This window comes from Tasmannia lanceolata, unplaced genomic scaffold (assembly GCF_043159265.1).
Source record: "Tasmannia lanceolata isolate RefF3 unplaced genomic scaffold, GAP_Taslan_0.1 ptg000037l, whole genome shotgun sequence".
NCBI lineage: Eukaryota > Viridiplantae > Streptophyta > Magnoliopsida > Canellales > Winteraceae > Tasmannia > Tasmannia lanceolata.
Window position 1 is genome coordinate 22,083,183 of NW_027518714.1, and position 22,980 is coordinate 22,106,162.

Below are 22,980 nucleotides of genomic sequence, written 5' to 3' on the forward strand. Positions count from 1 at the left end.
ATTTCTGTGGGTTATTACTTATTTCTTCAGCTTTATGTTTGTCTCTTCGGAGACATCTGATAAAATTGGAACGATACAGAGAAGATTAGCATGGCCCCTGCGCAAGGATGACACGCACAAATCGAGAAATGGTCCAAATTTTTTTGTCTTCCTTTTTCTCAGTTTTTGTTTACATTTTCACCCTTATTTAACATAAAAAGGTAGCTAAAAACTATTACTTGACAGGAAAACGAAGGCGAGAAACCAAATCAGGTATTCGCTCTAATCCAACCCACATCATCTGTTGTGATCACAAAACTTTTTTGACAAAAAAAATTGATTAACTCTAGAAGAACAGTACTTATTGTGGCAAATTTTTTTTTTTTTTTTTTTTTTTTTTTTGAGTTTATTCTTATCAAACTTCAATAATTTAAAATTATGAGAAAAATTAAATGCTGAATTTTTTCCTGGGAAAAACCATGATTTTAGAATTGATTAAAGGGTATTTTTGTCAACATTGTTTGATGTAGTTTTACTCTTGGAATGATCTCTTTGAAAATATTATTCAAAAAGTAAATTTTGGGGACATTTTATGATTTTCAAAAACTAATTTGCAAATAAGGAAACTATAGGTGAAGTCCCATTTATTAAACAAAAGTTTAGGTGAAAATTATTTTAGGACTTTTTCTTCTACTTTGTTTTTGCCAGGAAAAAAGACATTACTTTACTTTTCTTATATATTCGAAGCTTTTGCCACACATTTTGCATTTAATGTGAGTTTCAGAGGGGTTTAGGTAAGAACGCAAGGAATTCTTCTCTTTTTGTTTACAATGGATGGGTATCTTTCTTTCTCTGTTTTTTTTTACAATGGATGGTTGTTTAAGTAATCTGTGTGATTTATTATGCAATGACATTCTTATTCAAAGCTTTTCTAATTTCTTATATCGTTTTAATGATTTTCTTTAGTTTTTACTATTATTTTAATTTTTCTATATTGCCTTATAAATTTTCTATTGTTTTTCTAAATTGATTCCTGATCCTGTCTGATATACCTTTCTTTCTCCATTTTATTCATCTCACGCCGTTCATCGCACGATTAGTCCCACTAGTGTATATATTATAAGACACGATTAGTCCCACTTGTGTCGATAAGTTATCTACACGCTAGCTTAAAATATGGTGGCCCCCCACATTGTTTGGGTGATCCAAATCAATCATTTGATGAGCCCTCACATAGATAGGGTGTGCCCAAAAAATCAGCTCCACAGGATCATTCTAACCATTCGAACTGTGGAGGCAAAAAATGGACAGATTTGTGAAGGTCTATACACTTCCATTTTACCTCCACAAATCATAGGGTTGGGATGATCCGATGGAGCTGATTTTTTGGGCACACCCTATCTATGTGAAGGCCAATCAAATGAATGATTTGGATCACCCAAACAATGCGTTCCCCCCCCCCCTTGTATTTTAAGGTAGTGTATATAAAAGTGTCTCTAGTCTGTCAACTAGAGAACCTTCTCTAGTCCGCCAACCAAAAACACAGTGGGCCCACATTATTTAGATGATCCAAAGCATTCATTTTATAGGCCCTGACATAGATAGGTGTACCCAAACAATCAGCTCCATAGGATCATCCTAACCAATCGATTTGTGGAGTTAATAGACAGATTTGTGGAGTTTATACGCATCCATTTTAACCTCCACAAATCGAAGGGTTAGGATGATGCTATGGAGACGATTTTTTGGCACACCCAATCTATGTCAAGGCCCATCAAACGAATGCTTTGGATCATCCAAACAATGTGGGCCCACTGTGTTTGTAACCTCCGCTGTACATTTTTAACCTCCACAAATCGAAGGGTTAGGATGATCCTATGGAGATGATTTTTTGGGCACGCCCTATCTATGTCATTGCCCATCAATAAATGCTTTGGATCATCCAAACAATGTGGGCCCACTGTGTTTTTGGTCGGCGGACTAGAGAAGGTTCTCTAGTCGACCGACTAGAGACACTTTCCTCGTGTGTGTGTGTGTGTGTGTGTGTGTGTGTGTGTGTGTGAATAGTGTTTCTGAGCTAGAGCTCATATAGCTTATCTGAGCTCTAGCGTCAAAAACTCATGTGAGCCAATTTTATTTTATTTTTGGGGGAAGGGGGGGGCAAAGCATTCATTTAAAAGGCCCTATCATGGATAGGGTGTGTACCAAAAATCAGGTCCGTAGGATCATCCTAACCATTCCATTTAGGGGTGCAACTCGGGTCGGGTTCAACCGGAATTTGGGTTGGGTTGGGTTAAGCTTTTTAGCAAATCGGGTTGGGTTGGGTTGGGAAAAATCAACCTGAATTGGAAATCGGGTTGGGTCGAGTTGGGGTGTCAGGCAACCCGATCCGACCCGAAACCCCAATTTGGGTTCAATCCATCTGAAGAAGTTATGTATGTGTTTTTCTTTTTCAACATTGAAATAGTCTAATAAAGAGAAATAAAAGTGGGTGGAAATATCATCTCCCTAATTTTGCATGCATCTAAAATTGTAAAAGTTCCCTAAATTTATATGCAGTACTTTGGAAATTAATTAACTATGAGGCTTCATTTTAACTGTTTTATCTTTAAAAAAAACATTGAAATAGTCTCCACAGTCCACCATGGACGGTTTGGATAATCCTATGGTGCGGGCCATACCGTACTTTAATAAAGTCAGGAGCGTGATCATCAAAATATAGTAGTGCGGATAACATTTCCCTTTGTTAATTGTTAGTCCGTGTCTGTTTTGGATTTTGAGAACCGATTCTGAGTCAAAAAGTGATTATTGGTGACTCACTATTGGTTCTCAAAATCCAAAACAATCCAGCTTGAGTTGAGGTGGTCAACTATTGGTACCATATCAAATCGGGTAAACCCGACCCAACCCCACCCGAATGGGAAACCGGGTTGGGTCGGGTTGAGGAAATTGCAAATCGGGTTGCGTAGGGTTGAAGCCAGCCGGGATGGAAATCGGGTTGGGTTGGAAAAATGGGTTCCTCAGGTTGGGCCGGGTTGGCCTCAACCCGACCCGACCCGACCCAAGTTGCACCCCTAATTCCATTTGTGGAGAGGAAAATGGACAGACAATGTTTCTCCACAAATCTGCCCATTTTCCCCTCTACAAATGGAAGGGTTAGGATGATCAAATGTGGCTGATTTTTTATGGACACCCTATCCGTGATAGGGGCTTCCAAATGAATGCTTTGGATCCCCCAACAATGTGGGCCCACACCCGTTTCTGAGCTCGAGCTCAAGAGCATCCAAAACTCATGTGGGCCGATGTTTTTGGGGGGATTCAAAGTTGAAAGAAAATTTTGACACTATTGATATGTATTTTGTATAGGGTACCTTTCTGATTCAGTAATAGAGACTTTCTCGCCTCGCCCTTACAATCACGAAGGAACTCAAGGTAAGTGATAGTTGGCTCATTCTATAAAAGCATTTTAGTAGGTTGATATTATAATTCGGTAACATGCATTCGTTCGTTGTACATTTTTAGTTTTCAAAAGTGAAATTGAGACCAATGTGTGATGATTCTTGATCTTATGTATATATCTATGTCTTCCAGTATTATTTCGTAATACTAAGGCCTGTATATATGTATACATAGTATATGTATATAGTAAACTTTCTACATGCGACGGTGTGTGGAAATAAAATAATTAAATATAACACTATATATATAGAGAGAGGAAATAAAATAGTTAAAAAATGGACAGATTTGTGGCGGTTTATAGCCGTCCATTTTAAGCTCCACAAATCATAGGGTTGGGATGATCCTATGAAGCTAATTTCTTGTGGACACCGTCTCTATGTCAGGCCCCATCAAATAAATGCTTTGCATCACCCAAATATGTGGGACCCATGTGTTTTTGGGTGGTGGACTAGAGAATGATCTCTAGTCGGCCGGACTAGAAACACTTTCCTCATATATATATATATATATATATATATATATATATATATATATATATATATATATATATATATATATGAATAAGAGTGTGTGGTCGACCGCACCTAAGCTTAGGTGCGGTCGAGGGCCTAAACACATGGGTCCCACACTTTTTGTAGTGATCAAAACCATTCATTTGCAAGGCCCCATCATAGATAGTGTGTGTACAAAAAATCAGCTCCATTGGATCATCCTAACCCCTCCAAAAGTGGAGGGCAAAAATGGGCAGATTTGTGGCAAACGGTATCTGTCCATTTTGCTCTCCACTTTTGGATGGGTTAGGATGATCCTATGGAGCTGATTTTTTGTACACACCCTATCTATGATGGGGTCTTGTAAATGAATGCTTTGGGCCATCCTAACAATGTGGGCCCACATGAGTTTTTGGCCCTCGACCGCACTTAAGCTTGGTGCGGTCGAGCGCACACTCTTATTCCTCTCTCTCTCTCTCTCTATATATATATATATATATATATATATATATATATATATATATAATATGATGAATTTTCTTTGAGATAGTCATGAGATGAGACATTTGGATTCACAATTCTTTTGCCATGTTGTCTTTTTCATTCATGTGATGTTCGCCTTGTTAGTTATATCATTTTGCCATATTCTACATGATATCCTTTCTTCTCTTATTTCTATGTCTTGTGGATATCATGCATGCTCTTTTAGCGATTCTTACATTTACGTTCATGCTTTGATTATCTATTTGTTTCGTGCATTAACCATGTTATAATATAATCTCAGTAAACTGCTAATTATTTTATGAGTCTACTATATGATCATGTTCAGTTTTATGACTCCGTTGTCTCTCCTAGGTAACGTAGAAGAGGAAGAAGACTGTGCCTTTGCAAAAGAACAACTTTAAACCATAGTAGGATGGGGAGTAAACAATAGGTGTTAGGAACGATGATGTCGTCATCCCACGAGTTGAAAATCTTAGTTTGAGTTATTTGAGTTCAGTTAAAAGAAGTTATGGATTTAGACATTTTATTCAGGGTGGTTCAACAGATGTAATAGACCTTTAAAATTTTATAAAATAAGATTGTTCATGTTAGATCTTTCATTTAATTGCTTCTCATGTATTATGATTAAAAAAAATCCTTGTGTTATTACTTGTCTTTTTCCCGTAGCGACCCGATGCGGAAATTTGGTCGTTACAAAATGTGCCCCAAATGGAGATAACGGTGAAGTGGCTACAAATCCGGAAAGAAAATACCGTAGACTAGTGTCTCTGGTGATGAGGAGTGGCAAAAAATCAGGAAACAATCAATCAAATTTTGAATAGAGTTTTTTGTTTCTGGATTTTTAGACACTTCTACCACTTGGAGACACTAGTTTCCGGTATTTTGTTTCCATATTTGTAACCACTTCCCCCTCATCTCCACTTGGAGACCACAAGTGCATGTCAAAAATTATATCATGCTGTCAATAAATGAAATGCAATTGTCAGGAGCATAGGCACATATACCATGAGGGGGGCCATGGCCCCACCCTAATGACTTGCAAAATTCTCTTTTAAATTGCATGCATGTGGCATGCTTAGCTAGTTTAGTTGGCATGCTTACATGCATGCTTAGCTAGTTTAGTGGCCATGCCCCCCCAATGACCAATGCAGCCAAGTGTAAATTCCTGCCTCCGCCCCTGGCAATCGTTGTTCTCAAAATATAAGAACTAAATCATTTAAAAAAAAATCTAAGAACTAAATGAGCGTAACTAACAATCAATCCTTAATACGATTTCCAGTCCTCTTCCATATTTCCAGTCCTTTTCCATCAATTGCAAAACCATGTCACCGGAAGACAGATTTTCTATTTGTTTTAGACTAGTAAAAAATGCACGGCGTTGCACGTGCGACTCAAGTATTTTACAACATAATTTAGGCTGCAAAGATATCCTGCTTAACTTCTTTGAAATTGTGATATGTTTTGAAACCTCGAAATCTTCAAAGGGTCAAGGCATATAATCATTACAGTCTGTATCTGAAAACACATTTATCAGTTCTAATTTCTTACAGAGCTGAACTGTGTCATCATTTGATTTGTATGTATCAAAGGGAAAAGTGGAGACATACATTGCTTGGTCCACTAAGAGAATTTTGCCCTCCTTAGGCATGATAGGAAATTATGACATCAAATACGGAAACTAAGAAATGAGGATCAGTTAGGTGATCCTTACTCCTCACCACAATGAGTTGCACCTTAATGTGCTTCAAGAACAAAGGCTCACATGCAGAGTAACTATTCGAACTATGATAAGGACCACCATATATGCCAAAATTCTACAATAGAAAATAAAATGATAAAGTAGGACATGAACTCTCTCACATTTGATTACAGCAGAGGAGATGGATGGATTGAAGGAGTAATGATGTGGCTGAACAAAAGCCAAGCCTATGCCCACACAATGAAAATAAGCAACCCGCAAAGCTACTTCCAAAACATAAACCAAACAAAAGGTAAGTACGCTGACATAGGGTCAGTTTATGATGCAGATGCAGATGTGCTACCTGTTAATTAACAGTTTTTGTTGGAGAAATAATTTAACAACAAATTAGTAGTAAAGAAGATATACAGAATGTTTTTTATTTCACTAAACTTCTTATTACATTAAACTTCTATACTTAGTACCTAACCTGTAGGAACCAACTCTTAGACTCAATTTTAGTGACTGGGTCAAGTCACTACATTCTTATTTGTTTTCACTTCAGTTGCTGGGTTTTTGCCCTTGGCAACTTGGCTCATGTACTGCCCAAATTGGTCAGGGGAGTCATGATTCAACTCACCAAGTCTTAAAGTTATGCTCAATACGGATTGTTATTTCAGAGACAATCAAACAGATGATTATTACCTCTATTTTGTGCCTAAAATCAGAAGACAGTACATGCAAGAATTCCATTTTAGTAGTGAAGTGAACTACCCCAAGAATTCCTTTAAAGGGCATAATGCCCAATAATCGTGTCTTCCTCCTGTTTCAATGTGCTAGGAGTAAGATTGGAACATGTAAACATTAACAAGCAGAAAGTCTTATGAATCAATTTGGTTGAATATATCACCAGAAAGTGCATTTGTTGTACAGCTTATGATCAAATAACAGATATTGAGGAGCCCCATAAAGAAGACAAATGAAATTTCAGCTCAGTAAAAGATTGAGCAGAGTTGCATGGAATAGTTAGACATTGGATATTACAAACCAATGTGAGTAAGTAATTTACTGTGGGACTTATTTGCATCTACCACTGCCTATAAACATCATTAAAACTAATGACTTTAACCAATGAAGAGAAATATTTCATTTTTGTTTTTGTGGGTGTTAAGAGTACGATATCTGATTCCTATTCTTCAGGAAGCCTTCTTACATTGTCTTAGCCCTTCATTTGTTTAATATATATTTTTGCTTGTATTTCATTCTATAATCCACAAATTGGGAGGATTTTTGGAAGAATTGTTTTAGTATGTGTGCACATGTGTTTTTATCATAATTTCCTAGACCCATTCCAAGGATAATTTCTGAAATCTCAATCCTGCCCAAGAAACTAAAACTTTAGAATACACAACATAAACAAAATATATAACCTAAATAAGTAATACCTGACAATGAAAGTCAAATTGGTCTAAACAAACTACACACAGATACCATACCACTTACGAACCGAAACACATGATAGCATCAGATAGAGTGAGAAGACAAAAGGAAACAATTAATACACAGTTGGATATATATATATATATATATATATATATATATATATATATATATATATATATATATATATATATAAGAGAAGAAAACCCATAGAAATCACAAAGATCCATCCAAAAATGACAGTCCCAAACATAAGACAAAATTTCAAAACAGCAACCAAATTTTAAAGAATCTGGACGTCCAATTCCATTGCCACAATTAATTCTCTAATGGAAGCAAAACATAAATAAATAGAAAGTTAGCTGAAAATATGAGTCTAAATAAACTATGCCAAATTATTAAATTTGACTCACTTCATGCCAACAGACTATAGAAACATAAACAATCACAAAGCACGGGGGACCCGACATAGAATCGGGTCACTCTAGGTCAAAACTACCGAAGTGGTAAGAATTATGTTCAGATGGCTCTGACCAAGAAGAAGCCCCGTGATCTCTTTGGTCTCTGCACACAATGCATGGCTGATACCGCGGTTTGGAATCATCTTTTCGTCAATGGTGAGACTGCAGGAAGAATTAGATATTGATAGGGGCTTACTCATAAATGAGGCACTGTCAAGCTAAAGGCGAAAGATGTGGCTTAGCTTAAAAGCTCATCTTCATAGACACATGGGCTAAGGGAAAATGCATGAAATGACAGAGAAACAACTAAGATCAATGGCCATTAAATAGCAATAGAACACCACCAACCCTTCAAAATGGCAAGTATCAGAATATTAAAATAATTTAAATTAATAAATTGGCCACCCAATTAACATTTAGGTTAACATGTAACCACAATCATGAAATTTATTGAACCCAAAACCCCACTGCATTTTCTTCAAAAGAATGAAACATTGATGGATCCTAAAGCATACATCTCCAAATAAATACCAGTAACCACCCTCAATGCATGTAATTTTCAAAAGCCTCTGGTTTCTCATCAATTACTCCAAACCCTAAAATCCCAACAATAATAAATGAGCAAACCAAAAACATGGAACCCAATGTTTCATAAGTCATAACCTTTCCCTTTTGGTCAAGATATTCCATGATTCTAGTCTCTGACGCCAACTAACACCCTAAGGTGCAACTTTTGGCCATCTTAAGTCCAATAATCAGTTTTCGACTCCCAATCGGTTCTCAAAATCCAAAACAAACGGGGCCTTTTTATGTCCATCAAGCAGTAAATCAACTTAAAGATTAATGCAATCTGCCCTGTCAAGCCCAGATCCAGAAAATGGTAAAAGCGGAATCCAGAAACAATCTTGGAGGTGGTCCATAGCAAGGATTAGTTCCCATCCTCTGGCTCCTTCCGATAAACCGCATACCTCATAAACATCCATCACAACCTCCATGCATTCGGATCTTGCCATTCATTAGTAAACCACTCCAAGTGCATCCAGAATAAGAGAGAGATTAAAAGACCAGATACGTTTCACTAAGGATTCAATTAATTTTTTTGGTATCTAAATGAATACACCACCAAAACTTCCATTGGCGACAATGTAGATCCACTCAAAAGTCAGTTCTAGTGCACAGTGGCATAGGCATGGTTTTAAATTTCGGCCAAAATTTCAGACTTGTAATTTCTTGAGACATGGCTTTTTTGAAATCAAGACTTATAATTTAATTACCGGCACCCCATCGAGAGGACATATATTTTCAAGAGACGTATTACGAGCCGTAATTGCATAATTCTGGTAAAGAGACTGTTGGATTAACCCGCACAGGTGTGACTGTTTGGCTTAAAGTCATGGGTATGCTCCCCATTGGTGTGAGTTAAAATCCCCCCCAGGCTTACCAGATGGACAGTTCGAGACGAAATTTGGGACCATCATAATGATGCAAAAAACTGGCTTGAAAGCACCTTCTTCTGATGCCTTGCACATTTTCCGAACACGAATCCTTACCCATTGTTATTGGTTAATTCTGTGGATTAGATGTCTCGACTTAGAAATGATATAAAAGGAAAATAATATAAACCATCAACCCATGATCAATTTACCTGTGCAGGAAATATTGATTCACCTTTGCACTTCTTATCTTCCCATGTAATTGGATCTCTGTTAGATCGTCCGAAAATGGAAGCCTACAAAAACAACAGAGTTAAGTTAAGAAACGGGCTTAAGAACAACAACAATCACTATAACTTAGGAAGGAATACCTAGCACAAAAATGGTGTTAATCTGTCACATCAGAAGAATAATGAACAGGAAGGCTATCATTTCTTGTAATATTTATAACAAGTACCTTATAAAACAATTTAATCTCAAATTTTCAGAATAATCACCAATATATAAGTAGCATTTCCATAAGAAAAAGGTATATTTATTGTCTTCTCTTCGAAAGTGAGGGGTCTAAAATACTGACAAAAGTCACCCAACCACTGACAAAAAACAGACATATTGAAAATTTCTCAGTATCTTCAGAATATGCTAAAAATTGCTATTTCTGTCTTGTTCTGAAGTGGCATATAGGAAATTATTGGGAAATTTCATATTTTTAAAACATCAGAACAGAAGAGCAAGTGGACATTTTCTTTATGGACTAAAATAGCCCTAAGTTTACAAGATATTACCTTCGAGTTAACTTTCAAGAACAACAAAAAATATTTTTCTTAAACATCTTACTCCCTCTGGGAGTTTCATGTTCACATTTTTGTAAAAGGAACAAGGCAGTTGGAAATGCACGATGGAAATGAGGTGAAGCTGTGAACTGAAAAAAAAAAAAAAAATGGCACCAAGGAACATAAATAATGTATGTGTAATTACATGGATCCTAAACTCTATTAAACCCTACATCACTCTAGATCTCAGACCTTATCAAATATGAAAAGAAATGCGGGATATCTCAAAAGAGAATTTTGCCCTCCTTAGACAGAGGTAGGCTACCAAAAAAAACCCACGCCTCCAAAACCCTCTTCCATTTCAAAGCAAAATAAAAAAGCCTCACCCACAAAACCCTCTTTGGCAGCCATGATTTGAGCCCAAACCCCAAGTTAGACAGGGGTAGGCTACCCAAAAGAAAAAACCCAGGAAAAAAAAATCCCAACCCACCAAAACCCTATTTTGTAGATATGATGTGAAAAATTACCTTATCCAACAAGAGATTGATTCGAAGGTGGGGAATCCTCTTCTTTAGTGGCAGCTCCGTGCGATTTTCGTGAGGAATGAGAGCAGGAAGGGTTTTGGAACTATGGGGACGAAAATAAAGTAGGGGAAGACGACAAGATTCTTGCAGATGGAAACGCGTGGCTGGGAAAGGAAAGGTCAAGATTACATGTGGTGGGATTCTTTACACTTGCCTTGATGGGCGAAATGACAAAAATGCCCAGGAAAATGAGACCGAACAGGAAGATTTACAAAGCAAGGGTATGTAACTTCAGAAAAAGACGCAGATGAACTTTCATGCGTTTTCCCTTTTAGTAGTAAAGGATTATGAAAGTGTGGAGTCCCAAGCCGATTATTTGACTCAAATTTCAGCCCAGTAATCGGTTGTGGGCTCCACAATCGGTTGTCACAATCTAAAACAAACGGGTGAATTTGCGTTGAGAATCGTGGAAACTTGAGACCCGACCCGACCAATCCAATCCAACCCAACCCAAGCCAAACATGTTTATGAAAATCATGTTTTTACATAACAAGTCTGACCCCGACCTGAGATAGTTTCTTAGGTGGGTAGGGTTCTCGAAAACCAGACCAGCCAGCTGTCCAATCCGAGCTGCCGCCGTACACGTGACCACCAATAGTAAGTCCCTGACCGATTATTGGAGTCAAACTTTGAGTCCAATAATCGGCTGGAGGGCACACAATCGTTTGTCACAATAAAAAAAAACCGGGCATTAACAGCCCTTCCTTATAGTCAGCTGGAGGGCATACCATCGTTTGTCACAATCTCAAACGATCAGGGCATTAAAAGCCCTTCGATTATTTCAAGGGTCGAGAGAGAGAGAGGGTCCACATTCTTCTAAGCCCTAACCATATAAATACCCTCACCCTCTCGTTGTTTCTCAGAAATTTCCTCCTCTCTCTCCACCTCCTGGAATCCTCGGTACGTTTGCCCTAACCCTAGTTTTCAAATCCAATCTCCAAATCTTCTGTTTTTTTTCCCTCAAAATCTCCTCTTCTTTCTTCTCTCGATCTCCTATTTCTCTGTTTTTTTTTTTCTCTTGCTCCCAAAACCCTTTTTCTAGGGTTTCACCCTGCATCATATGCCTCCCCCGAACAATCAGAACATGGCACCAGATCAAAACCCTAGGTCTAATAATGATGGAAAAGATAAGGAAGAAGATGATTCCTCCCCCTCCCACAATCTATGGGTTGGGAATCTCTCTTCAGACACCACAGATTCAGATCTGATGTGTGTATTTGCCAAGTATAATGCTCTCGACAGCATCATGACCTACTCGTCGAGGAACTTTGCTTTTGTCTACTTCAAAACCCTCGATAATGCGAGATCCGCGAAGGAGGCTCTACAAGGCACCTTTGTCTGCGGCAGCCCAATCAAAATCGAGTTCGCTCGGCCGGTTTGTTCTCCACTTTCGTGTATTTTATTAGGTTTTCGTGATTGTAATTTGGTTTGGGTTCCTTTGTTTCCCTTCATAAAATGTCGTTTATGTAATTCTTATACATTAATTTGGTTTATTTTTAAGAAGAGCTTTAGCGCTTGCGATATCTTGGGTATAGGGTTTTGAATCTCCTACATATTTGTTCTAGATCTCGTGGCGGTTTAAAAAAACTATATCCTATCAATTGCAAACTTAACAAGGATTATTGTACTCCGCGAATAACTAAATTCCAATTGAAATGAAATCTTTAGGAGGAGTCAATGGAACATGAATCAATGAAATGATATCAATTCAAATCCTGGATCTTCGAATTGAGAGAGATATTGAGAAAGTGATTCTCCGAAAATCCACCGAGGAGTATCGGTCTGCCTATAACCCGTCAACTAATTCACCCTGTTGCATTCTGAAAGTTCAATCCGTTCTGAATTTCCTATCATTTGTAGAATTTCAGAAATATGTCGCATTAGGGAAGTTCAATCCGTTCTAAATTCTTTATCATTTATAGAATTTCAGAAATAAGCACCCTGTCTCGAAAATTGAAGGTTTCTGACTATCGGTAAGGCATAGGCTTGTGTAATGGGGTTTTTATGTGAATATGTTGCCATTCACATTACGATCTTTAATAGATTAAAAGCTCAATAAAATCGTCCTCTCTCAGGGTTTGCACTAGAAGGCGAGGGATATTTTTATTTTAAAGAATTCTTTCTGTAAATTAATTACTTCTCAAACATGTAATTTGGTTTCATAGTTTCTATTAAAATGATGCTTTTTATTCTATCAGCTTGCTAACCAGTCGAAGACAAGCCCACTAGTGAAGATAGACTGAACTGCGAATCAGACCATGTTTAGAAGTAGCAAATTCAATCTGAGGTTTGCCCATCTGAGAGAATAATAAGTAGAACGATGTTGCAATTGTACTCGGTGTCTCAGTTATAGCACAGGACAATGTTTAAGATTTTCTAAGGGAGGAAGGGAACCTTTTCAAGTCTTTTTTCGTTTTAGATTATGACAACCGATTGTGAGTACAAAACCTAATATTTGACTCAAAATTAAATGTAAATTTGAGCCTCTAGCTCATTGGTAAAAGGCTTTGTTCCTTGACCAAGAGGTTGGAGGTTCAATCCCAGCTTACCTACAAAAAAAAAGTTTAAGTCCAATAGTAGGTTTTGGATTCACAATTGGTTGTCATAATCTAAAACTAACAGGGCCTAAATGGTTAAGGAAGGGAACTTCGGTACTATCATATTAGGTTGATCCAAGGGAAGTGGGTGAAGTATCTTCAACTAGCATACCATGCTTACATGATTATAGATGGTGTATTATGCCTACAAACTTCAGTTTGCGAGAAACTCTCCCGAGAATGAGCAAATGTGGCGCATATATGATGCATGTGTCACGGGCTCTATCTGATTTTATCGAACTCTGAAACTGTTGAAATTTTTTGCTTGAAAAAGGACACTTCACAATTTTCGTCAATCCCCTTGACTATGTTTGCACTTATTAAAATTGGTTAACTGAACAGTTTATTGTTTCGTTTAAGTAGAAATATAAGATTTCCTGTAGAAATCTGTGACAGCCGCACCATAGGCATTTTCTGGGGCATCTATATGCTCAGTCGTTTTCCATGTTGGCAACTTAATTAAATCGTTCCTGTAATGAATTTCATCAGCAAGAGTAACCATAACTGTGTTGTATGGATTCGGATTTGCGTGTCATGATCCAACACAAATTCGAGTTGTTGGATTTGGCAAACCCTAGAAAGTAGGATTCATGGATTGGGTAATTTTTATTAAATAAAATAAAAAATACAAAATTAAGTTCTAAAAATTTAAATATACATCTGCGTGTGTATATGTTCTTGAAAAATTGGAGGGTGGACGGTCGAGATGTTAGGTTTTTCATTAACAGAGTCGAAGAAGAAGGGGTCAATGTTTGAGAGTGGAAGGTTGTGTCACTAGTTTTTTTTTTTATTAAGAGAGGAAGGACTGTGCTTTTATAGAAAAAAGGTTAAGAAGAAAACACGTTTAAAGGGAAAATATACTAGATTCACATTTTAAAAGAGACAACAATGTTTCTGATCTGCCTAAAAACAGAATTCGTATTGGACAGGGCTACGACGAGAATTCGGATGTATCGCACGCGAATCCATGTCTGATTCGCATGGTGAAACATGCTGACATGGATTCGACATAGGAGGCGAAGAATCCATGCAGCACAGAACCTTAAATCCTTGGCTAATTAATAATTTTCTATTCAACTGATAACATGGTTGACCAATCTGATAAGAAGAAATCATATCTAAGATGAAATGTTTCAATGAACTAGTGAGCCATAGTGCCCTTTAATATTTGGAGAAGCTAATAAGGTTTTCTCACCCTCAAATCCTGAAAGACCGGTAATCAAATTCGAAAGCATATGCTATTTTTTCATTAGGTGTAGTTCACACTTCACAGACTATTTAAGTCCAATCTAGATCTTGTTAAGCCAATTGTCACATGGACAACTTTGCAAGATAGGCAACAAAGATTGCTTACTTATCCATGTTAAGAATTGCCGGAAAGTAGAGATTAGGTCTTCAACCCTTTCACATTACAATTAAGGATGCCCCTTGATAATCATGAACATATGCTGTGTTTCAAATTATTCTAGTTTATGATAAAAAAAAACAACACATTTTTTGCGGTAAGATCATGCAAATATGTCACAAGAAAAGTTTATGGCGCTTTCGAACTAATGCCTTGAGTAATAATCACAAATCAGATACATGCATCATGAATCCGAATTGTATCGTTTATCACATTAATCCACATTACAATTAAGGATACCTGTCGCAAGAAAGTTTATGGATTCCTATGAGTCTGTGATCTATTTTGGAATGAATCTTGTGAAACAACCAATGCAGATTGCCATCTGTCAGTGATTGTTACTAGCTTCTTATTACATATCCTTTCGATTCACATTTTGTACCTAAGGTGGTGAAACCATGAAAAGAGTATTGCTCACCAGTGTATTTACGAATTTTTATTTTAAGCTGTTGATCTCTTATCAGCCTCTCCAGAATCTATCTTCACTTCTCTGACCATATGATTTTCCCCTTCCATTCATCCTATGTGATACTTGTCCAAGGTTCTCCACCAAGCTAGAAAAGGCAGGGAAAAGTTGCATAGTGGTGTGAGTTGTAGTTGTACCTAATCTTCTACTTTGGGTGCCATGCCGCCATCTGAGTATCATGTTTCTAGGGGATCTGATAAATAGAAGTTGCTCGTTCTTTACTCTATTGCACCTTCCACATCCAATTCCTATTGCTTCGATTAACTGAGGGCCAAATGGATATCTGCAGGATAATCTAGAGACTAAGCAATTATTCTAAAAAATGGGAAAAGAATGGAGGCTGTGCGTTTATAGTGAAATCAACAACATTATGGTTTTTATGCTTGTGCATGTAGATCTAGTCCGACAAATTCTCATCTAAAATGAGTGAACATGTCTTTTAATTATTTGATTTTGGATATCATGAAACTTGGATAGGTATTTTGCAGCAATTCTTCAAACTACTTGTGTGGTTAAAAATTGTTAAAATTTACTTGTTCAAAATACTAAGACATTTAGTTCTCTTAGATAAGTCGTAAGCGTACGTAACATCATATACCATGGAGGAATTGTGTATGCTGTCGGCATGTATTATTCCTAGGAATAAAATGAATAGTTAGAAGTGCACGTGGGCTCATTTGTTCAAGAGACCTACTATGTATGGTCCATGCATGATATATCTCCGGCATCCAATGATCCTATCTGTCAGATTTGTGGCCTGCAAATAATAGTTGGTAATGATGCTGATTTGGTAGGAAAACCTCCACTTATTCAGAGTGTTAGGATCTTTTGGGGTGAGTTTGTGTGGCTAGGGGCTGTGGCCCATCTACATTTGGGTTCAGGTGGATCAGTGATTTGGGTCAGAGTTTTTAAACTGCTGCGCACCATCGTGGGTCACACATCCCAAGCCACCATGATGCCTCCAGATGCGCCCACAATGACAAATGCCGCGAACCATAATTGCTCATGCAACCCAGCTCCCTCAAAAAAAGACCTAGTTACGCATAATAGCTTGGTTTCTTGAATGCAAAAAATAGAACATGCTGGTCTATTTTTATTGGTTCTCAAGTCCCTAATATTGCAGCTCAAATTCTTCGTGGAAAAACCACAAAGGTTATGAATCCATTCCGAAGCCCCTCCCAGTAGATCTTGATCAGTTTCCATGAGCCCCCACCAAAGCAACTTTCTGCGTAGTCGTTCTCTAGATAAAAAACAAGGTTCTCTTGTTTTGGCTACTAAAGAAGCAGGGGCATATACCCTTTACTGACATCAGCATTTTGTCAAGATGACATCATCAAAACATCTATATTTGTCCGTGATTTCTTCTCTCACTCTTGGTGGCGGATCCTAAGTGTAGGTGCGCCCCGCATCGGTCACAAATTCAAAACGTCTGGCATTTTCTACGACTAGAATTTGCATCAAATACAACTTTGGTTATCATCTAGATCATTGATATTTGATGCATCTTGTGTGCATATTTAAACTATAATTTTACTAAATTTAAACTGCTACTTTAAAGGCTTAAATCAAACTGACCTTGAGATTGTTATCACTTTGTTTTTCTTACTGAACTTGCCATTCTGCGGTTATAGTTAGATTAGGACCAGAAGTTTATGTTGATAAAGATCAAATTTTATTGTTTTCATATGCTGATTAGGACTGGCGTTTGTTTTTATTGCTGTGGCATGCCAGCTAACAACGAAAAATGAAGGCATTGCTTGGCATTATCAAAAGGTCAATGCCTAGTTGCCTACTCATCTTGAATCTGTAACAGTCTCATTTCATTCCTAGCACGAAATTAAAGGCAAAAATACTGCAAACTTATTCAAAATTCAGCTCTAGAAAATATTACAGAATGATTTGTTGCATGGAGTGTGGAAAGTTTTAAGCAATTGTGTAGAGCCATGTCTTTTGGTTTATTTCATAATTATTTTAAATTCATGAAGTTGTCTTTTGGAGTACTCCACTTACGGTTTAGTATCTCATTCGAAGAGCTATGGCCTGTTCGGGATATATCTCTTACAAGTGGACGATGATACAATATATAAAAACCTGACTCGCATGATCCGTCTTGTTAATTTTGTGTGGCATGGAGTTCTTGAACACATTCCAATTTTTGGCTGGTGCAGCTAGATTTCACCACTCTAGGTTTTGGTATTATGCCTGTGGCTTGGCCAATATGACTTCCCCACTTAGTCGTCGATTCATAATGATTTTTGAGCTTGCCGGTTAATTCAAAGACATTGACATGCGTTTGAAACATGATAGTTATTTTGACCAGCAGAAGTGTCCATGACGAGTGTTGGTACATTGTTATGTTGTTGTGCCTGACATGATATTGGTCTTTACAAGTAGTCTGCGATCGTATGTTTCATATGTAAGAGAAAAGGAAGAGACAGAAAAGAGTCTTTATGCTATTTTTTCTCTCGAGGCTTACTAGGGCTTACCCATATTCTCCTCTTTCCCTGATTTTATTCTTCAATCATTTATCTTGCTGCTGATTGTCGTATGTTCCTTGATACTATGCTGCATTAGCTAACTAGGTGCAACCCAACCTAAGAAGGAGAATATATGGGCATGACTTTCTTTGTTGATTTTTGATAGCTTAGACATGTTTTGCAGTACAATTTAATAAAGAAGTTGAAATAATTCATCTGTTTGTACAATTGTAAGCGTGAATACAAGTAAATGTGAGAGATATTCTAAAAGCATAGACTTACAAGTTGAGAGAGTAGGTTGTTTCTGTTCGATCTCGTAGGCCATCGGTGGGTGCAGAGACAATGTTCCAGGATGTGGGGCATTTATGCATTTCCCCTGACACCTTCAGTCAGGGATGTTGGGCAAGATTCTTGACCTTCGGATGGAGAGGGTAGTTGTGTCCTATACAAGGTTTTAAATTTCGACTGAAATCCGAAATTTCGAGTTTCGATTGAGAGCGAAACCGAAATGGGGTAAACTCAAAACGTTATTCGAAATTTCATTTTCCCCGAAATTTCGGGCCGAAATTTTGAGGAATATCACCAAAAAATCTGGGATTTAATTAGTATTTAATATTATTCTGAAATTTCGGAGGGATTTCACTGAAATTTTGTACGGGGCAAAATATGACGTTGTTTGATTTCGATATATTCTGTCTGAAATTTCGGCTGAAATTTCAGTTTGGGTGAGGAACGAAACGTATTGCAAAACCGAAATTTAAAACCTTGGTGCTATATAATAGGGTTAGCAACCTTGAATAGTTAAGGTCTTTAAAGCAGCTTTGTAGTTGATGACTGTTAAAGGGTCTCAAAGTAGCAGGATCTATCATCGGAAGGAATTATTGGGCAATAAATATCTCCGACATTTTCAAAATAATGCGATTTTGTCGCGACATTTATAAAATGACAAAATTCCGAAATAATCTCGATATTTTAAAAAAAGTGTAGCGATATTTTTACTTTTAATCATATTATCGCAATAATACCATGATAATATGATGATATTTAATATTTTTCTTAAATGTTTATTTTTTAATAATTTTATTTTTATCAAATTATTCCTGATATAAGCCCAAAAAAATATAAACAAAACACTATATCCTGAGATTTTCCCTTGTTGAGAAATTCCCCAGAACAATATTTGTGACTTAGATTAGACTTTAGAGTGGTGGACTTGATATGGAATTGGAAATGTACTGTCTGGAAAGTTTTTAATCATTTAGACTGTTAAGATGGATGAACCTTTGGCTGATAAGGTTAGTGTGTATGACATAATGGGTCATTGGAATGAAGGATTTGATAAGGATCAAAAATCTATTTTCCTCATGTATCAGAAGGTAATGAGTCGTATCACTCAATGGTCTTATTTTCAGTTGGACAATACAAACAACAAACTGTATGTACTGTTTGGTGCATAAACAATTCATCCAAGTACACTTTATCATCCGTTATAATATTTGGCTCAAGCAATGTGATATTGTACATACAGATCTTATATATTTCAATACATGCTTTTTTTTTTTTTGAAAGGTATGTTTCAAAACATGCTGGAAATTTGATACTTATTACATTCGTGGGCCATTTGGATATGCGGATTTTAGAATCCGGGATTTCTTCAAAATTGTAGCTAAGAGACAAGAGAAGAAGCGGACCAGCTGTCGTTTTTGACTTCTCGCCCGTCTTTCCGACAGCACGAGAGTAGCAGATCCTCCCATATTTCCAGGTTTTAGAAATCTCAGGATGCAGGAGAGATTTTTAAAACCTGAATTTCTCACTTAAAATCCAAGAAACGCTGTCAGGACAGCATACAACAGCTTCATCATGAACCCTCTTTTACACTGTTTTCAAACTAAAAACCTGGATTCTAAAATCCGCGTATCCAAACGGCCCTTAGATTGTTGGGAGATGGATAAACCCATCCGATATGGTTATTCTTGTTTTAGATTGTGGACGAATGTAAATGTGCCAAAGGATTACAAGTTTTAGATAAAGTTTGATGGTAGCTTGATTGTTGACGACTGTATTAATGAATTTGTAATATCTGTGTTTCCGAGGCTACTGGACCTTATGATTCCAACAAGGATGATCCCAGGGTTATAATAAAGAGCTTTAAAATTTGTCATTGGTTCTTTAATTGTGTAAGACAACTCTCTTGATGTCTTTAAATGGCTTCTTGTGAGGGTCCTGAGGTATTAACTATGGGAAGGCTTGTGAGCATGGGAAAAGGTTTAGGAGCCTTTGCATAAATTTGAAGTTCCCTTCTAACTATGTGGGGCTTGCCCTGTACTGTCTGTCCAGCTTTAAAGTTCTCTTTGATCAAGTTTTCATCTTTTATTAAGAGAAAGTATCAAACACTATCCGGGTTTGGAGAGAATTAACTTGTATGCAGTAATCCCTTCTTTTGGCTTATTGCTAGGTTCTTGTTCAGGTAATTACTTTCTTGGACCAGTTCATTCATTTTGGTTTATTATGTTCAGATTTTTTTCTGCCAATCACTAACCGAATCTGGTAGACAGTGGAGGGAAACAACACTGTATTTATAATTTTTTTTTGTGTATATTATGTAGAACAATTGGAAATTTAATCAAAATCAGCCATCAGGAAGTTTTTTACTGGGGTTTCAGCCTCTAAGAAAGTTTTTTTTTTTTTTTTTTGAATGATAGCCTCTAAGAAAGATTTTGAAAGATTCTTGGTTGAAGTGGCTGAAAAGTCATTTTTTTATCAGCATATTAAAACTCTTAACTCCTAATCAGGTAGCTAGCATTGTTGATTATGTTATATAAAATGTCTGGTGTACTAGACTTATGGATGCCTACCTCCACTTGTATGTGGACGCCTAGTTTTTGTCCAAATAGCAGAGTTCTAAATCTTGATAATCCAGCTAGAGTGGGAGGAATTGTGCTTGATGATCAGTATGCCATCATTGTTTGTTTTACTGATCAGTTGGTACTTGGTTCCAATAGTGCTTTGAGAATTGAGATTTACGCCATTTGGAAAAAAAAAGAACTCAGATTTACTTCAGGAATATCCATTTTCTCTTCTTTACGGATATAAATGAAACCCTAAAATATACTTCGTGGGATCACCTCTGAGAACGTGGGATCACCTCTGAGAATGTTCCAATTGTGAAAAGTAGTCTATTGTTGTGGTTGATGACCTCATTTACATCCAAGGCAAGGGTGGGAAAACTAGTAAGCCCAAGTGATAAAAGCAATGGTTACTGTTAGAAATGGGCTAGGGTTAGACCAGAGAGGAAGAAGAAGAGGAATGAAGATTGGAGAGTCTCCACTAGGGAGCTCCTCATGAATATGATTTATACATAAGCCCATCTAGGGCAACATGAGTACAAAGATAGTAATACCCCTCAGCATACATATAATGACTAAACTACCCTAGTACACTACACAACCCCCCCCAGTGTATATGCTATGAAACTCCAACTTGGTACAAAGGAGACTACAACAACAATTAAAAAAAATACAACAAAAGACCACACAACAAAAGGTACAATAAGCTCATGCACATCCAGCTTGGTATAACACCCATCCTCAAGCTGTTGTGGTACATAAAAAAAAGACAACGGCCACCATGAACAGCATCGAGATCTACGGCCATAAAAAAGAGCAGCTCCCCCTGAGGTAGCACACGACGAGAGCAGTCACAACTGGGTCTCCTCCTGAATGAGAACCCGGCAATAAGTTCGCAACCACGAAGGATCGAACTAAGGTACCTCGGTAGGGGAATAGCAACGATCCATCGAGCAAAAAAAGGGGCACACCAAAGGTGCGCACACGAACAACGGCGAAGCATCACGAGCGGGAACATCAGCTAAGCAGCACAACGCTAAGAGAGAGAGTTTGGGTGTATTGGGGGCCATTTGGCTTCCCCAAATGGGATGATGGTGAGAAAGTATGGTCCAAAAAGGGGATTTGGGATTGCGAGTTGAGATTGGGATGTTCGAGCGGAGAGCCAAGAAGGCCAAAATATAGAAAAGAGAAAAATAAAGGGTTGGGGTGGAGATTTAGAAAGCCAAAGAGGGTTTTGGGTGGAAAACCCAATTGAAGTTGCATATGATTTGGGGAAGTTGGGGTTGAGATTTGGGAATGGAGGAGAACCCAAAATGGGTTTACAAGAGAGAAGGATTGAGGTTCACGGCAAGAGAGAAAAGCCCAAACACTCGGGGTTAGTGTTTACGGCAAAGAGAGGTTTTTTTTTCCCTCTCCTTCTGCAGAGAGAGACTAGGAGGGTTGAGATTACGGGAATGGATTTCTCGCAAATGTGCAATCTGGAAAAGGTTACGCGTGAATGGATTTCCCAAAAAAAAAGAAAAGAACCTAGGGTTGAGTAATCTCATGAACCTGAAGGTGTTGTACACAACATGGAGGACACACCATGAAGTAATCGCAAGTTGAGAAAGGGAGAAGAGAATGGTAGTTGCTGAAAATGTTAATCGCATGTGTTGAATGGAACATGCGATTAAAAAAGTTAATTGCAAGAGATGTTATCACAACATGTTGATTTGCGATTAATAAAACTGAAGGAAAGAAAGAGGTCGGCAATCTCAGATTTGAGAGAGAGATTTCTGAGAGAGAGAAAAGAGAGAATATAAGGAGAGAAGGATGCGCAACACAAAGAGGAAGAGGGTTTCAAGGAGATATTTTAGGGATTTGCTGAGACGGCAAAAGAGAGAGAAAAGAGGGTTTGAAAACCCAAAAAAGGAAAAAAGTGTTGTGAGAGAGAAAGTGGAGATCTATTAGGGATCTTGGGGAGTGATTTTAGGAGATTTGAGGGGAAAGATTTTCGATAAAACAAAAAAAATGAGAAGAGGTTGCTGTGAAGAGGGGGCGAGAGAGATATAGAGTGCCGTGGTAGAGGTGGATAGCTGTCCACCTCTTCTTTCTTTCCTCCTTCATTAGCCTAGAATCTTTAGCTCTGATACCATTTTAGAATTAAGAAATGGGCTAGGGTTAGAGAAGAGAGCAAGAAGAACATGAGTGGAAGGATGGAGAGTCTCCACTAGAGAGCTTCTCATGAATATGATGTATATATAGGCCCATCTAGGGCAACATGAGTACAAAGCTAGTAATACCCCTCATCATACATGTAATGACTAAACTACCCTAATACACTACTCAACAGTTATGAAAAATTCATGAAGTTGAAGTGCCTTACAAGCATTTACATAAAACAAGAG

General features: G+C 37.5%; 1 protein-coding gene, 1 long non-coding RNA gene and 1 other non-coding gene across 5 annotated transcripts in view; 2 read left to right on the forward strand and 1 right to left on the reverse strand.

Moving 5' to 3' along the window:
• Positions 1-40: 40 nt before the first annotated feature.
• On the forward strand, positions 41-143 carry LOC143862736 (U6 spliceosomal RNA). The gene has a single exon (XR_013240454.1). It is a non-coding gene; the product is annotated as a U6 spliceosomal RNA (small nuclear RNA).
• Positions 144-6,049: 5,906 nt separating this feature from the next.
• Positions 6,050-10,894, reverse strand: LOC143862495 (uncharacterized). 3 transcript variants are annotated; one of them, XR_013240327.1, is made up of 3 exons: positions 10,746-10,894; positions 9,658-9,741; positions 6,050-6,395 (listed from the first exon to the last, which is right to left on the reverse strand). It is a non-coding gene; the product is annotated as an uncharacterized LOC143862495 (long non-coding RNA). The 3 variants fall into 3 exon arrangements; XR_013240328.1 differs by lacking the exon at positions 6,050-6,395 and adding an exon at positions 7,789-8,174; XR_013240326.1 differs by lacking the exon at positions 6,050-6,395 and adding an exon at positions 8,377-9,581 and having other exon boundaries at positions 10,746-10,893.
• A 760-nt stretch (positions 10,895-11,654) lies between these two features.
• LOC143860532 (flowering time control protein FPA-like) overlaps positions 11,655-22,980 on the forward strand; it is a 32,888-nt gene continuing 21,562 nt past the window's right edge. Inside the window, exon 1 of the mRNA XM_077371215.1 lies at positions 11,655-12,177. Coding sequence (XP_077227330.1) covers positions 11,863-12,177 — 315 coding nt within the window. The 5' untranslated portion in view covers positions 11,655-11,862. The remainder of the gene's footprint in view (positions 12,178-22,980) is intronic.